The sequence below is a fragment of the Crinia signifera genome, chromosome 9 (genome assembly GCF_055691185.1).
Source record: "Crinia signifera chromosome 9, ASM5569118v1, whole genome shotgun sequence".
In the NCBI taxonomy this organism is placed as follows: domain Eukaryota; kingdom Metazoa; phylum Chordata; class Amphibia; order Anura; family Myobatrachidae; genus Crinia; species Crinia signifera.
In genome coordinates, this window is record NC_139225.1 from 51,950,774 (window position 1) to 51,969,318 (window position 18,545).

The 18,545-nt window shown below is 44.4% G+C and overlaps 1 protein-coding gene across 5 annotated transcripts in view; it reads right to left on the minus strand.

The window, feature by feature from the left end:
- HDAC8 (histone deacetylase 8) overlaps nt 1–18,545 on the minus strand; it is a 206,189-nt gene that overhangs the window by 134,193 nt on the left and 53,451 nt on the right. For 3 of the 5 annotated variants that reach the window (XM_083159074.1, XM_083159072.1, XM_083159073.1), the window contains one exon: nt 10,361–10,533. The exons of 1 other annotated variant lie outside the window; for it this stretch is intronic. In XM_083159074.1, coding sequence (XP_083015200.1) covers nt 10,361–10,533 — 173 coding nt within the window. One more of the 5 variants, XM_083159075.1, reaches the window with a different exon arrangement.

Here is an 18,545-nt window from a genome sequence, read left to right on the forward strand (position 1 = left end):
ATGCCCCTGATGTGACATGCTGTTTACACAGGCTCATTTCCATTTTACGCTTCATCGCGTCTTTAAACACATTGGCATCTTCTAGGGGTAGGGTGGTTTTCCTAGATAATCTAGCGATGGCTGAGTCCACCTTAGGGGCCACTTCCCACTTCTTAACCTGTTCCGCATCAAATGGGTACATTTTGTTAACTCTCAATGGTACAGCTACCTTATCTGGGCTTGCCCACTCTGCCTCTACTATATCCTGCAATGTTTTAGATAGAGGGAATGACTTTGTTTTTTTCTTTTTATCCTTAAATAAAAGATCCTGCAGTTTCCCTTCTTCCTGAGGGTCCTCAATGTTAAGTGATTTATTTATTAATATGAGGAGATTGTTTAGGAGATCTGGGTTAAAGTCCAGCTCCGCTTTCTCTTGGGTTACTTCCCCTTCTTCCAATGCCTCAGGTATATCAATGGCAGGACCCTCACCTGGATCAGAGTCTTCGGATAGGGTGTCTCTGGGACTCTTATGTGACCCTTTTTTCAAATCCTCTTTCGTGACAAAAGTATCAGCTAGTGATGTCCTGAGCATAGATACTAAGTCCGCCATTTGATCTGGCCTCATAATTGTTTTTTTTTTACAACTTTCACATACTGCACTTTTCCATTTCTCTGGCAGAGGTGCATCACACACAGAGCATTTTGCTGCATGCAGTTTCTTGTGTTTTTGTTTAACCTCCAATTTCTCTTTACTTGACTCTGATCTGTAATGATAAAAGTTAACCACTAATATGCTAGAAATATTATAAGCAACTCCTTTTTGAATTTCCTTTGGCTTACCCTGACTTTGCCTGCTGCTTCCTATCTTCCTCCATTTTGCTACAGATTCACTGCTAGCAGAAAGCATACTATTAAGGAATGCACAGGGTAACAATAAGAAAAAGTTACTCCAGCAGCAGCGCTGCCTGTGGAGTCTTACCCGATTGCACATGAACCTCTGCAGCGTCTGCTTGTTGCCGCGCTGCCGTTTTTATCTGACCTGCTCCCTTCTCCCCCTGTCAGACGCACAGCGTCCTTCCACCCGGCTCTAGCGCCCTCTGATGACGTCAGACGCCGTCCAGTGTTCCTGGGCGCGCGTGCCTGAGACCCGCATAGCGTGATGACGTCGGACGCCGGTGCCGGCGTCTCCAGCCATAGCACATTGTAAGAACCTGGCGCTTTCTAGGGGAAGATGCAGCCTAGGTGTCTGCGTGTCACCGCTCACCACACGCCCACCGGACTCCTGGAGAATAGCCCTTCCGTAGGGCACAGGTATTCCCTATTAGGTTCATATGTTTCTTCCCCCGCTACTGCACTAGGCAGAGGGGTTTGCCAGATTAGGTATCCCCACTACACTCGGTAGCGGGAGACCTATTTCATAAGCCTAAACCCCTAACTGCACTAGGCAGTGGGGAAGGCTGCAGCAGCTTTCAGGGTAAGCCTCCTCTACCTGGAAAGGAAAAAAAAAAAAAAGACACTGAGCCTTGTAGGGGTGGGCCTTATATAGGGGCAGTGTTGTGTCTTTTTCCTTTCCAGATCTACCTAATGAGGAGGAAACCCATAGGTCAGCTGCCATGGGGAGGTAGAGGAAATAAAAAATGTAAGTATCTGCAACTAGACCCTGAACTGGGCGTGTGAAAATCCTATTTTCACTAACGTCCTATGGGATACTGGGATCGTCTCAAGACATTGGGGATGTCTCAAAGCTTCCAGAAGGGACAGGAATGTGTGGAGACTGCTGCAGTACCACCCACCCAAACTGGGTATCCTCTTTGGCCAGGGCGTCAAATTTGTAAAATTTCACAAAAGTATGCTGACACGACCAAGTTGCAGCTCTACAGAGCTGTAAGGCAGAAACACCCCGAGCAGCCACCTGGGATGCGCCCACTGACCTAGTGGAATGCGCCTTCAATCCTGAAGGTGTAGGCAAGCCCGCTACCACATAAACCTGTTGTACCATTGCATGAATCCAACGTGCAATGGACTGTAGAGCACAAAGAGACAGTCCGTCTTGCGAACTCTCGCTGTTCTCTGGACATATACGCGCAGAGCCTGAACTACGTCCAAGGACTCTGGGACTTCTGGAGAATTTAAACCGGAAGGAACCACAAGAGGTTGGATTAGATGAAATGAAGAGATCACCTTAGGAAGGAACTGCGGGTTTGTTCTCAACTCCGCCCTGTCCTTGTGAAAAATAAAGTAGGGACTCTTACAAGACAGAGCCCCTAACTCAGAGACTCTATGAGCCGAGGCCAACGCCAAAAGTACCACAGTTTTCCAGGTGAGGTACTTCACTTCCACCAACGCTAAAGGTTCAAACAGGATGATTGTAAGAAAGTTAAAACTACATCTTAGCTCCACGGCGCTGTAGGTGGTACAAAAGGAGGCTGAATATGAAGGACTCCTTGGAGGAAAGTCTGCACCTCCCGTAAGCTAGCCAATTTCTTCTGGAAGAAAATTGACAGGGTCGAATTCTGAACCTTTAAAGAGCCCAAGCGTAGGCCCAAATCCAAACCGGCCTGCAGGAATCTCAGAAACCTATCCAGTTAGTGGAAATCCTTTCTCACATCAACCTACATACTTTATCCAAATATGGTGGTAATGGGTTGCTGTTAACAGTTTCCGGGCTTTAGTCATCATGGCTTTAGTCATCATGGTTATGACTGATGCATGGATGCCCTTATGAGCTAGAATCTGCCGCTCAACCTCCAGGACGTCAAAAGACGCCCTAAGTCCTGGTAGACGCAGATCATTTCTTAGAGGCAGACACCATGGATCCTCCACCAATAGGGCCTGAAGATCCACGTACAGTACCACGCCCTCCTTGGCCAATCTGGTGCCAAATGGCGTCCACTCTTTGATTTCGCACTCTTTTGAGAACCTTTGCCAACAGAGGAAGTGGTGGAAAAAGGAACACCAGTCTGAAGGACCATGCCGGCAGCAGAGCATCCACAGCCTCCGCCCGAAGATCTCTGGTTCTCAAGCAGTATCTGGCGACCTTGTTGTTGAACTTGGACGCCATGAGATCTATTTCTGGTTGACCCCAACGATCCACAATGCTTGCAAACACTTGGGGGTTGAGACTCCACTCCCCGGGGTGGAGGTCGTGGCGACTGAGGAAATCTGCCTCCCAGTTGTCCACCCCGGGATGAAGATGGCGGAGATTGCCATCACATGTAGTTCTGTCCAGGACAGAATCTTGGAGACCTCATGCAAGACCTGCTTTTCGGTCCACCTTGGTGGTTGCCTGTTGTTGCGTTGTCGGATTGCACCTGGACCCTCCGATTCTGGAGGAATGATTGAGCCCACAGCTCTCAACTCCCGGACATTAATGTGTAGCTTCAACTCCCACAATGTCCAACGGCCCTGAAAGGACCTGCCCTGAGTCACCACTCCCCATCCTAACAGACTGGCACATCCTTTGTTAGGAGGATCCAATCCTGGATCCCGAACCTCAGGAGTGACTGTCGGGCCTGTTGTGACAGGAATATCCTCTTGTGCATAAGGAGATGCAACCCTGACCACTTGTTCAGCAAATCCAGTTGGAACACTCTGGAGTGGAACCTTCCCAACTGGATCGCCTCAAAAGGTAGGCACCATTTTATCCAGAAGTTGGATACATTGGGGTACCGACACTTGAGGCTTGGTCAGAATTTCTGAGACCAGATTTCAAATGGCCATCATTTCTCCTGGGGAAGAAAATTTTTTTGTTCTTCGGTGTCCAAAATCATTCCCAGAAAGAGAAGGCGGCATGTCGGCGTCAAGGAGGACTTGGGTATATTGAGAATCCACCCGTGGTCTGACAGAACCTGTCTGGTCATGGCAATATCCTGTACCAGGATCTGTTCCGATCTTGCTTTGAGTAGCAAATCGTCTAGGTAAGGGATGATGTTGATCCCTTTCCTCCTCAGCAGAATCATAATTTCCGCCATCACCTTTGTAAAAATGCATGGCGCAGTCGACAGACCGAATGGCAGTGCTGTGAACTGAAAGTGCTCATCTTTCAGAACAAACCTCAGAAAACGCCTGATGAGGGACCCAAATAGGGATGTGGAGGTAGGCGTCCTTCACGTCCAGGGATGCTAAGAACTCTCCCTCCTCCAGGCTTGCTATTACTGCCCTCAGACTCCAGTCTGAACTTGCACACCTTTAGGAAGGGGTTCAGAGTCTTTAAATTTAGTATGGGCCGTACTGAACCGTCCGGTTTCGGTACAATGAACAGGTTGGAGTAATAACCCCTGTCCCGTTCCTCCACTGGGACCGGTACAATGACCAGCGCTTGTTCCAGTTTGTGTATTGCTTGGCGCAAGATTACCTGATCCTCCACAGCTGCTGGTAAGCCTGATCGGAAGAACCTGTGAGGGGGAGGTCCTGCGAACTCCAGCCTGTAGCTGTTGCAAATAAGATCCCTCACCCAGGTGAGAGGCATCCCACACGTGGCTGAAATGTGCCAGCCGACTCCCCACTTCGCAAGAGACTCGTGGAGGGATCCCCAAGTCATGCAGAGGGCTTTGTGTTGGATGTTCCAGGAGCACGGTCCTGTGACGCTGGGGCTGCAGCCTTTCTGAAATTACGCCGGCCACCTCTGGCAGCAGAGAAAGCTCCTCTTGCCCGCTGCTTAGGCCTGGAAGGCCGAAAGGACTGAAACGGCTGATATGACTGCCCAGAGAAAGGGCGTCTGGTCTGCGTGGACATTGTCGGCAGAAATGTGGATTTCCCTGCTGTTGCTTTGGAAATTACTGGAAATTGTAACCTAGGTTACTGGAAGCGCTGGTTCAATATGGTGTACTTACAAGAATTATAACAAAGACACCTGTTAACTAAGCACAGCTGCCGCCCCTTGTTGGAGGTTGTAAGCCTCACTCTAAATTTAAACAGCCCTCCTCGGGCATGCAACCGAAATTGCATGCATTTATCAAAGGGCGCTGCTGTGTTTAGTATATATATAGCAATATATATAAATAAAAATAATAGATACATGAATTGCTACAATAGCACAATTTATTAAAAAAGTAATAGCATACAAATAAGAATAAGAAGTGCACAACACAAAACATATAGAGGCTTTTATCGAAATTAGGTAATCTAACTTACTGCCGAACAGCTTCTCCCCCTTTAAAATGAAGGTTTTCTATGCTACACGTGGAGTCAGCATATGCTACCCACTGGCGTAACCACAGGGCCCTGAGACCCGACACCGCCATGGCAGAGGTGCGGGAGTTAATGGCTCCTAGCTCTTTTTAAGCATCACACAGCACTTTAGCAGGGTTATGGATATGATGCAATCTCTTAGCGACTTGCGCCACTGACATGTCTGCCAACAAACCCTCCTGGATTTGTGAAGCCCAAGTATGGATAGATTTTGCTATCCAGCAGCTGGCGAGGACTGGCCTCTGAGATGCACCCCTTTAAGGGTGGTATCCAGCTTTTTATCAGAACTATCCTTTAGAGTGGCAGACCCTGGGACAGAGAGTACCACCTTTTCGGACAACCTGGATACCAAAGCATCCACTACCGGTGGCTCCTCCCACACTTTCCTACTGACTGGGTCAAAAAGGGAAAGGCGGATTTTAACCTTTTGGACAGCTAAAAACGTTTTTCCGGCTGTTTCTAGGCTTCCTTAAAAGGTGTCCTCCAAGTTAGCCTGTTTACCCGGGGTGGAGGAAATGTTATCCACCCTTGCTGACAGGACTGATAAATCCTGCTGCACCTGCTTGGTCTGCACAGTATTTGCAGCCAGCTGGGAGGACACAGTTTGCAACATAGTTTTAATACCAGTGTCCCACTCAGGCTCCTGGGAGTCTGACTGGTGAGACCCCACTGAGTTGTGGGGACATGCATTGCTCACAAGTAATCTGTGAGGTGGTCCCAGGCACAAACTTTGTGCTGCATATCACACAGGTTATCTTTCTCACCATGCTTGAGACTGTAACCTTCCCACAAACACACAGAATTCACAGTGAAATACAGATATAAATCAGTGTGAAGTGTATAGAAACTATGTGTGAGCTTCTAACACTGCGGGTGTATAGCTTTAACAAGCCTGTGGTACTCAGAGATACTGAGGGGACCAGCACACCCTTAACCTGAACTCCCAGAATGAGGAGTTGGTTTACAAGCACATATACATTCAAGTAATATGTAGAAAGGCTGGTTTACAGGCGTCTCACCAGCTACCTGTCTGACCACTCCATCCTTGATCCCCCTTCAATTTGGCTTTCGCCCACTTCATTCCACTGAGACCAATGACCTGCTGTCAGCCAAATCCAAGGGTCACTTCTCCCTGCTTATCCTTTTGGACCTATCTGCTGCCTTTGACACTGGATCACCCTCTCCTCCTCCGCACACTCCAAAACATTGGCCTCTCTGGCACAGTGTTCAACTGGTTTTCCTCTTACCTCTTCAACTGTTCCTTCTCAGTCTCTGCCTCTGGCTCCACCTCACCACCTTCCATCCTTCCTGTCGGGGTCCCTCAGGGTTCCGTCCTAGGCCTACTTCTGTTCTCTCTGTACACCTCCTCTCTGGGTGCACTCATTAACTCCTTTGGCGTCCAATATCACCTCTATGCGGGTGACACCCAAAACTACCTCTCCTCTCCTGATCTGTCCCCCACTGTTTTCTCTCAAGTTTCCAACTGCCTCTCTGCCATCTTCACCTGGATGTCTGAGCGATTTCTGAAGCTGAATATGGACAAAACCGAACTTATTATCTTTCCCCCACCCAGAGCTATGCCCCCTACTAATATCTCTATCACTGTTAACAACACCATCATCTCCCCCGTTCCCCAACTCCGCTGCCTGGGTGTCACTCTTGACTCCTCCCTCTCCTTTGCACCCCACATCCAAGCCCTGGCCCATTCTTGCCGGTTCCAGTTACGCAACATTGCTCGCATCACGCCCTTTCTCTCAGAGTGCAACTAAGCTGATCATCCACTCATTGGTCATCTCACGGCTTGACTACTGTAATGCTCTCCTCACCGGCCTCGCTCAATCCCAACTGGCTCCTCTCCAATCTGTCCTCAATGCTGCAGCCAGGCTTATCTTCCTCTCCCGCCGCTCTAATTCTGCCACTCCCCTTCAACAAAATCTGCACTGGCTTCCATTCCCCTACAGAATCCTCTTCAAACACCTCACACTCACATACAGGGCCATCTCTAATTCCATTGCTCCATATATCTCTAACCTTATCTCCATTCATACACCCTCCCGCCCTCTACGGTCGGCTGACGACTGTCGTCTCTCCTCCACCCTGATCACTGCTTCCCATGCTAGAGTACAGGACTTTGCCCGTGCTGCACCCCTTCAGTGGAACGCACTCCCTCGCTCAATTAGACTCTCCCCGACCTTGCAAAGCTTCAAACGGGCACTGAAAACTCACATATTCATCAAAGCATACCCTTCCACTGCATAAACCAGCTGGTTCTCCGACCCCTTGACTGCTTACATCCTGCTATCTAACCACCACCCACTCGCTTGCACCTCTTGTAATCTGTCTGTCTCCCCTTCCTACTAGATTGTAAGATCCTCCGAGTAGGGCCCTCTTCCCTCCTGTTGTCAAAGCCCACTTCTCTTCACATTTCACTCACAGCTCTCCTATACTCCAACACTCAGTGACCATCTTCGTCTGCATACTCATCTCCATCATTGGCCTCAAGCCTCTAGTTGTATGTTGATTGAGTCCTCACTACTTACATTTAAGCTGTAATGTGTATTGATCTGTGGCGCTCTTTATTTGCACTGTAATTTTGTTATTTATTCAATGTTATGCCAAGCTTTGTCTCCCTGTATTGTTCCTTTGTACGGCGCTGCGAAACACTTGTGGAGCCTTATAAAGAAAATTATAATAATAATAATAATAATAATAATATAATACAGTATTGAGTGCACAAAGTATCACAATAAGCGTTATTTAAGCACTAAACCACTTGCTGTTCTGCTGCAGATGTCCCTCTCCAATGCCTCACCGCTGGGGAGCGTCTGATAGGCAGTAATGGCACCACAGGGAGAAGCAGGAAGTAGTGCTGGCGCCCACAGTGCTCTCTGGTCCCGCTCTGAGCAAGCCCCGCCCCCTGTAATGGCACTGGGCTTATACTAATATTTACACTGGCGCTGGCTGTATTGTACAGCGTTTCATGGGGAACTACCCTGGTGGTCCAGTAGCTAGCCCCTAGCATCCAGTCTGTGACAAGGGGCCTTGCGTGGTCCCTGTGCAGGGACACCGCAACCGCCACCATCTGCATCGGGGTACCCCGGTATGTACTCACCACTGAGGTCTTCGGACTGAGTCAGGAGCGTGCAGCATGCTAGGGGTGTATAAAGCTGCAGTGCAATGCCCGCGATGACAATCACCCTCTCAGGACAGTGGTCCTGCAGCAGGGACAGCTCGGTACCTTAAGAGGCCTGAAATGCTGTGAAGTCCAACACAGCAAACACAAAATAATAAAATAAATAAAACTGAAGACAAACTCTCTGGAGCTCCAGCAGTGTGCATCCTCTCCTGAGGGCACATTTTTCTAAACTGGTTTGTGGGCGGGGAATCAGAGGGGAGCAGCCAGTACACCCAGTTCAAAGTTATACATGTGCCTGTCTCCTGTGGATACCCTCTAATACCCAATGTCTTGAGATGATCCCAGTATCCCATAGAACGTTAGTGAAAAAAAGCCTTGGAGAGAGGTAAAGTGGGCAGCCAATCAACTCCTAATTGCAATGTTACAAGCTGTGTTTTAGGATGATATGATACTTAGTGTAAAATTTAAAGCAACAATCCAGCAGCTAAAAAAAAAAAAAAAATGAAATTTCTTACCAAATCTCCCACCTTCTGAACTCTCATCGTATTAAATTTCACCCACAATGTCCATCCACTTTCTCTCTCCAAGGCTTAGTACATAAACCATTATCACATTTCTAGAGGGTTATATAGAACCTCACAAATGAGAGCGCATACACTTTCATAAAACACAATTAGATATTATTTCATTAGAAAATAAAAATATGCAATTCATAAATAAGAAAATCCATAAGCAGAAAAATGACAATACAAATTAAAATTCCATTAAATGAATTAATATTTATGAAGTCAAATTTATACTTGCAAATTCAACTTTAGACCAATTGATTATTCCGCAAACGCTGAATTATTTAAGCTGGGTACACAGTAGACTACGTGTGTATCAAGATGAAAGTACACACTTGTCACTGCAGGGGGCGATGTGGGATGCCATGACTAGAGAGGTCTTCTGTTAGCCCTACTGCAGGGCGGAGTAGAAGCCATTGCTAATGATTGTGTGGGTGAGCATACTGTGCATAAACCCCTCCCTATATGCACTGATGTGAATGCTAGGTCGGGACATATAGCCTTGTGTATACGCAGTTGTAGCTCTTAAATGCCAATCCAGCAACTCTAAAGTCACACCAATCACCCAAAAAAGGCTTATTATATAGCAAACCACATTTTAGGGGTGATCAGTAAACATATAGTATACTGTATAACCTTTTTTCTAGGTTATTTTTTTTTTTATTGTATGTTTTCTTTTTGAAGGACATAAACCCCTTACTCACATTTCAGACTGACTCAGAATAAGGCTAATTATGTATGGGGTTTGCAGGTGCACTATGCACTCGTTACTGCAAACATATATTCCTTTTATATTTCATTTATGAGGTTGTTCGCATACATTTGGCCAAAGAAATGAAATAATTAGAATAATGAAATATAAAAGGAATACATGTTAGCAGTAATGAGTGCATAGTGCACCTGCAAAACCCTGCTGTTCTGCATATAGCTAAAAATCTCAGCAAGGTAGCACCTCGCATTACAGGGTGTGCAGTCTAGGGCCCCCTCTTCCCATCTAATTATGTAACTAACTTATTTTATATTCCCATTACCTTTTTTAATGGGGGGGGGGGGGGTCTGGAGCTTCAAAAATATAGATATGGGTTTAAAGTTGAGTGTTTTGGCGACTCAAATTTTTATGAGTAAGTAAGCTCTTAAGAAGTTATTTATATCTTTGTTAAGGTGCCCATACACACTGCAAGAATCGCATGCGTTATGGCTAGATCGCATCGCACGGCATGTGTTTTGCATGCAATTTGCGTGTGATGCGATCCGAAGGCAGTACAAAAAGTAGGTGCAACACATACTTTTTGTACTGTAAGATGGGATGCCTGCGGCAGCACGTATTGCATTAGAACGCACACCATGGGCACCATTATACCAAAGCCACCCCTACCTGTCGGAAAAAGCGAATGCTGCGATAGCTACACATAGCAGTAAAACAGCTATAGAGAGTGAAGGCAGACTGATTAGTAAAGGATAGATATGGTGCAACAAGATAAGGTCTCACCTCCGCCCAAGATCAGGGTAGGTAGTTGCCATTGCAAAACATATTTCATGCACTTTCCAATGCCCTCTGGGGTCATGTTAAAAGAACACATGGGGTCTCCAGCGATAGTATCAGCCCCCAGCTGCAGGACAACTGATTCAGGGTTAAACGCAGTGAATACCTCCTTCAGCACACTGCAAGAAACAGCATCAGCTAAGTCTATCCACATAAGTTCATAACAAAGAAGACAATTGACAGTACTTGAAGTTCCAATGTTGTAACGCCTCATTTCTATATAAGGTTGTGACAATGTATTGGTATAGTTGACATTCCTGTCACTAATCAAATCATACTTTAATGTTTTAAATCTTAATACAGCTATATTTATCCATACACTACCTACAATTCTATGGCACTGAGAGACAAAATAGGCACAGACAGTTACATTAACTGACGATTACAAAATAATACAGTCCCTGTGCTTGGTGTTCTCATTTATGAAGCGTTTTATGAGAATAGATCACCCCAATAGTGTTATTTGAGCGCCCCTATATGGTAATTAATTAGGTATGTTCCATTCTTTCAACTCCTTAAGAAACCAAATATTTTTTACATATATCAAAACAGTTATTAAAAATTAATATTCAACATAAAAAAAGCATTTTTTCTCATCAGTTCTTGATTAACTGGTGTTCCTTTAATCTCGGAGAGCAAGTACCCAATGCGTTTCATCTCAGCGAGACTTCATCAGGGGTATAATTATTATATAAATCTACAGGAACAGAATGTATCAATGAGTATTTGAGTTATTGAAAAACATTATATAAGAAAACAACAGTTTAACAATAATATCATTAGAGGTCCTAAATTGGACTTGAACAGATGGATATAAGATGGGTACAGAAGATTTTACACTGGTTGTGATTTACAGATTTTTCAAACAATGAAATTCATACATATTGGACGTTTTTACAAATATACAGAAAAAAATGCACCAAAATATATATATATATATATATATATATATATATATATATATATATATATATATATATATATATATATATATATATATATATATATATATATATATATATATTTTTGTCCAGTGGACCGGCACTCCATAAACCAAATGGTATTCTACCTGGTTGCCTTCCCTCCAGTATCCAGTGAATGGACGCTGTATAAATATATAGCAATTGCGGGCGGCACTCCAAGGATTTATGAATAAGTCAAACACAGACTATTAGTATAGCCAACGTTTCAAATCTTTACTCGATTTTTCGTCAGGGATAATACAAAATAAGTACAGTCATTACCTTTATAACGTAGAACACCCAGTGAGAACAGTCTCCCAGCGGCAGCGTGCAGATCGCCCCATTCTGATGACGTCACTGCTCATTGGTGCTTCCTGCGTATGGACCGCATTCAGCTGGTCGCATAGTGAGATGGAACGCACGCTATGCGTGGGGTTACCTTGGTAACCTGTATCTGTGCTGTGCGTCCAGAGTAGCGGGCGCTGCAGCCGCTGTTTGGGAAAGGGAGAAAAAGTGATGAGAGATATCACAAGAAAAAGAGTGAAAATAACGTGAAAAGCAAGTTTTCAAAAAAAGTGTAATAAACGGAATAAACACGTCTCACAAAAATGGACCTCAACGTCAATCAGAGAATATGAAGTACATAATAAACTGTTAATGGCAACACTGGCAATTAATCACGGTATCACATAACATAATTAATTGGTACTTAATTAAGGAAATGTCCTCTACTCAGATAGCCCCTTTACGCGGCACACAAATTGTCCATATGAAAGTCAATGTGGGGGACATAAAAAGATCACGGAACTTCAAGTTTTGGGGGAAAAAAAGGGAAAAAATTATTTAATAATCATGAGAATATTTGTGTTCAGAAAAATGGCGTGAACGAGAGTTGTTCATTCAGCCCTCTCGGGGCGACGGTGTCTAGTCTCAGAATCCATCGGGCTTCCCGTTGCAGAAGTCGCTTTCCACGGTCACCTCCTCTAGTAGAGGCTTCAACTTGGTCAATAAGTTTATATCTTAATTGAGCTAAGGAATGTCTTGCAGCTTGAAAGTGACGGGCTACTGGTTGATCGGTTGCAAGTCCTTCACATGCATGTCGGATGCTGGACCTATGTTGTCCGGCTCTTTCCCTAAAGGTGCATATAGTTTTGCCGACATAGGCCAATCCGCAGGGACATTTAATAAGATATATTACATATCTGCTTTGGCACGAAAGAATTTGTTTTATTGGTATATTCTTGCCAGAATGCGGATGTGTGAAGGTTGCACCGGTTTCCATATGTCGACACGTGGTGCAGCCGACACATTTGTAGCAACCAGGGCGCCTTGATAAGAAATGTTGATCAGGCTGGGATGGTATTTTAGTGATGTCATTCTTCACTAACCAGTCTTTTAAATTTCTGCCTCTTTTTTGGCAGTTGAGGATTCTGCTATTGTGCAGTGGTTTCAGGCTGGGATCGCTGGATATAATTGGCCACAGTTTTTTCGTTGTGTTAGAGATAAGCTTACTTGCTGTGGAGAATGTAGTGACAAATGGCAGTAGATTTTGATTGCTCTGTATCTTGGTTTGTAAACTTTGTGCACGGCTGATGGAAAGTGCCCTTTGTTTTGCCACAAGAAGTTCCGGTTTTTTGTAACCCCTTTGAATAAATTTATGTAGTAAGATGTCCATTGCAGCCTCGGCTTTATCCTCGCGACTGGTTATTCTCCGTATCCTCAGAAATTGTGAAAAGGGAATGCCTTTTTTCATTGAGGTAGGATGGTGGCTGTTCGCATGGAGGAAAGTGTTGGTGTCGGTCGGTTTCGTGTAGATGTCTGTCATGAGCTGGTTGTTTTCTTTGGTGATCATGACGTCCAGAAAATGGACTTGGTTTTGACTGCATTCGTATGTGAACTTAATGTTGGCATCCATTTGGTTGACATAAAGCATGTTGTCATCAAATTCTTGTTGTGTGCCTGTCCAAAGTAGCAGGATGTCGTCGATGAAGCGGGTGAAGAAAAGTATCTGTTTTTCCATCATGGGGTTGTTCAGGAAGAGTTGTTTTTCAACTGCAAACATGTGTGCGTTTGCGAAGGCTGGAGCTGCGTTACTCCCCATTGCACACCCCTGTCTTTGGATATAGTATTCCCCATTGAAATAGAAAAAATTTCTGGTTAAAGTTTTTTCTAGTAATGCCAAAAGAAACTTGATTGCCGGTCCCTTGTAGTTGTCATTGTTAGCCAAGATAGTTTCTACAGAATTTAAGCCTGCGTTGTGCGGGATGTTGGTATATAGACTTACAACGTCAATGCAGCACAATATACAATTGGCTGGTAATTCTCCTAGATTTTGCAATTTTAGCAGGAGATCAGTTGTGTCTTTCAAGTATGTTGCTTCTGCTTGTATTACTGGTTGAAGCCAGTAATCGACATATTTGGCAATTGTGCTGTATAAAGAATCCCGGGCTGAAATAATCGGTCGTCCGGGCGGTGCTGTCAGATTCTTATGTATTTTTGGCAAACTATACAGTAGTGGAACTACTGGGTACTCAACAGTCAATGCTTCAAGGGTTTTCTTGTCGATGACACCTTCACTTAATGCATGTTTCAAAATATTGTCAATTTCACGCTTGAATGTAATTGTTGGGTCATGTCCGATTTTATCGTAAACTGTAGTGTCGCTGCTCAGTTGGCGGTCCAATTCAGTGATGTAGTTTGCTGTATTTTGGAGGACTATTGCACCTCCCTTGTCAGCGCTCCTGATTGTGAGGTTAGGGTTAGCACTGAGTTTTTTTAGTGCGTCCACTTCATTTTTACTTAGGTTGTTAAAATTGGCACAAATCATTTTTGTAGTTGGAGCATTTCTCATGACTGTCTCATCCAATAACCGATTGTAGCACTTGATAGATGGATTATGGCTTTGTGGTTCGAAGCTTGATTTTTTCTTAAATGGATGGGTGCTTTGTGTGCCTGGTTGGTTGGGCAATTCATTGGAATTTGCAAAGAATTCTTTTAATTTGAGATTCCGATGGTGTCGGCTGAGGTCGACTTTCCAATCGAATTCATTCCAGTGTGTTGTAGGGACGTATGACAGTCCTTTGTTTAAAAGATTGGTTTCAGTATCAGAGAGTTGGTAATCGGACAGGTTTACTACCAGGTTGGTTATTTTGCATTGCGCTTTTGTCGACCTCTCGCTCTGCCCACCGCGGCGGGTGGTCTTCCTCCTGCGCCTGTGCGGGTAATTACCCCTAAAGGGGGTCTTCGCTTATTGGATTCATTATCGCTTTGTGTGGAGCTATTACCACCGGTGGTTTCAGAATCTGGATCACGTTGGCGGTACGGGCGGCGAGCTCTGATCTGGCGCTGGTGTCGAAAAGGATATCTGCCTGTAGCCCATGGGTAGACAGATTGTTCTTGGTAGTCCCTGTCAACTGTTGTTAATTTGGTCTTTTTATATTTGATTAGTTCTTTTCTATAGTTGTCCACGCTGGTTTTCAATTTTTCCAGCCAGGGTTCATTTTTGTCATCACTTAACGTTGGAATAGCAGTTTGTTCGAGTTCAGCAATTTTGTCTTTGGTTTCATTCATTACTTTGGTAGCCTCTTCGATGACAAGAAGTATAAGATCCATTGAACATTTATTGAACCCTGGCTGGAAAAATTGAAAACCAGCGTGGACAACTATAGAAAAGAACTAATCAAATATAAAAAGACCAAATTAACAACAGTTGACAGGGACTACCAAGAACAATCTGTCTACCCATGGGCTACAGGCAGATATCCTTTTCGACACCAGCGCCAGATCAGAGCTCGCCGCCCGTACCGCCAACGTGATCCAGATTCTGAAACCACCGGTGGTAATAGCTCCACACAAAGCGATAATGAATCCAATAAGCGAAGACCCCCTTTAGGGGTAATTACCCGCACAGGCGCAGGAGGAAGACCACCCGCCGCGGTGGGCAGAGCGAGAGGTCGACAAAAGCGCAATGCAAAATAACCAACCTGGTAGTAAACCTGTCCGATTACCAACTCTCTGATACTGAAACCAATCTTTTAAACAAAGGACTGTCATACGTCCCTACAACACACTGGAATGAATTCGATTGGAAAGTCGACCTCAGCCGACACCATCGGAATCTCAAATTAAAAGAATTCTTTGCAAATTCCAATGAATTGCCCAACCAACCAGGCACACAAAGCACCCATCCATTTAAGAAAAAATCAAGCTTCGAACCACAAAGCCATAATCCATCTATCAAGTGCTACAATCGGTTATTGGATGAGACAGTCATGAGAAATGCTCCAACTACAAAAATGATTGGTGCCAATTTTAACAACCTAAGTAAAAATGAAGTGGACGCACTAAAAAAACTCAGTGCTAACCCTAACCTCACAATCAGGAGCGCTGACAAGGGAGGTGCAATAGTCCTCCAAAATACAGCAAACTACATCGCTGAATTGGACCGCCAACTGAGCGACACTACAGTTTACGATAAAATCGGACATGACCCAACAATTACATTCAAGCGTGAAATTGACAATATTTTGAAACATGCATTAAGTGAAGGTGTCATCGACAAGAAAACCCTTGAAGCATTGACTGTTGAGTACCCAGTAGTTCCACTACTGTATAGTTTGCCAAAAATACATAAGAATCTGACAGCACCGCCCGGACGACCGATTATTTCAGCCCGGGATTCTTTATACAGCACAATTGCCAAATATGTCGATTACTGGCTTCAACCAGTAATACAAGCAGAAGCAACATACTTGAAAGACACAACTGATCTCCTGCTAAAATTGCAAAATCTAGGAGAATTACCAGCCAATTGTATATTGTGCTGCATTGACGTTGTAAGTCTATATACCAACATCCCGCACAACGCAGGCTTAAATTCTGTAGAAACTATCTTGGCTAACAATGACAACTACAAGGGACCGGCAATCAAGTTTCTTTTGGCATTACTAGAAAAAACTTTAACCAGAAATTTTTTCTATTTCAATGGGGAATACTATATCCAAAGACAGGGGTGTGCAATGGGGAGTAACGCAGCTCCAGCCTTCGCAAACGCACACATGTTTGCAGTTGAAAAACAACTCTTCCTGAACAACCCCATGATGGAAAAACAGATACTTTTCTTCACCCGCTTCATCGACGACATCCTGCTACTTTGGACAGGCACACAACAAGAATTTGATGACAACATGCTTTATGTCAACCAAATGGATGCCAACATTAAGTTCACATACGAATGCAGTCAAAACCAAGTCCATTTTCTGGACGTCATGATCACCAAAGAAAACAACCAGCTCATGACAGACATCTACACGAAACCGACCGACACCAACACTTTCCTCCATGCGAACAGCCACCATCCTACCTCAATGAAAAAAGGCATTCCCTTTTCACAATTTCTGAGGATACGGAGAATAACCAGTCGCGAGGATAAAGCCGAGGCTGCAATGGACATCTTACTACATAAATTTATTCAAAGGGGTTACAAAAAAACGGAACTTCTTGTGGCAAAACAAAGGGCACTTTCCATCAGCCGTGCACAAAGTTTGCAAACCAAGATACAGAGCAATCAAAATCTACTGCCATTTGTCACTACATTCTCCACAGCAAGTAAGCTTATCTCTAACACAACGAAAAAACTGTGGCCAATTATATCCAGCGATCCCAGCCTGAAACCACTGCACAATAGCAGAATCCTCAACTGCCAAAAAAGAGGCAGAAATTTAAAAGACTGGTTAGTGAAGAATGACATCACTAAAATACCATCCCAGCCTGATCAACATTTCTTATCAAGGCGCCCTGGTTGCTACAAATGTGTCGGCTGCACCACGTGTCGACATATGGAAACCGGTGCAACCTTCACACATCCGCATTCTGGCAAGAATATACCAATAAAACAAATTCTTTCGTGCCAAAGCAGATATGTAATATATCTTATTAAATGTCCCTGCGGATTGGCCTATGTCGGCAAAACTATATGCACCTTTAGGGAAAGAGCCGGACAACATAGGTCCAGCATCCGACATGCATGTGAAGGACTTGCAACCGATCAACCAGTAGCCCAACACTTTCAAGCTGCAAGACATTCCTTAGCTCAATTAAGATATAAACTTATTGACCAAGTTGAAGCCTCTACTAGAGGAGGTGACCGTGGAAAGCGACTTCTGCAACGGGAAGCCCGATGGATTCTGAGACTAGACACCGTCGCCCCGAGAGGGCTGAATGAACAACTCTCGTTCACGCCATTTTTCTGAACACAAATATTCTCATGATTATTAAATAATTTTTTCCCTTTTTTCCCCCCAAAACTTGAAGTTCCGTGATCTTTTTATGTCCCCCACATTGACTTTCGTATGGACAATTTGTGTGCCGCGTAAAGGGGCTATCTGAGTAGAGGACATTTCCTTAATTAAGTACCAATTAATTATGTTATGTGATACCGTGATTAATTGCCAGTGTTGCCATTAACAGTTTATTATGTACTTCATATTCTTTGATTGACGTTGAGGTCCATTTTTGTGAGACGTGTTTATTCCGTTTATTACACTTTTTTTGAAAACTTGCTTTTCACGTTATTTTCACTCTTTTTCTTGTGATATCTCTCATCACTTTTTCTCCCTTTCCCAAACAGCGGCTGCAGCGCCCGCTACTCTGGACGCACAGCACAGATACAGGTTACCAAGGTAACCCCACGCATAGCGTGCGTTCCATCTCACTATGCGACCAGCTGAATGCGGTCCATACGCAGGAAGCACCAATGAGCAGTGACGTCATCAGAATGGGGCGATCTGCACGCTGCCGCTGGGAGACTGTTCTCACTGGGTGTTCTACGTTATAAAGGTAATGACTGTACTTATTTTGTATTATCCCTGACGAAAAATCGAGTAAAGATTTGAAACGTTGGCTATACTAATAGTCTGTGTTTGACTTATTCATAAATCCTTGGAGTGCCGCCCGCAATTGCTATCTATATATATATATATATATATCCAAAGTATAAAGCAGCACTCACAATATTCCTGGAGACGCCTGCTGGGGTGCCAAATGAGCCCAGGCTTCACAGAGGGGATCCTATGTGTGCCAATCCATATCCATGAAGGGAAACAGTTTCAGAGCGCACTCACCAGACTTCAGAAAAACAGTTTAAAACTTTCAAACTTTAATTCATCCTT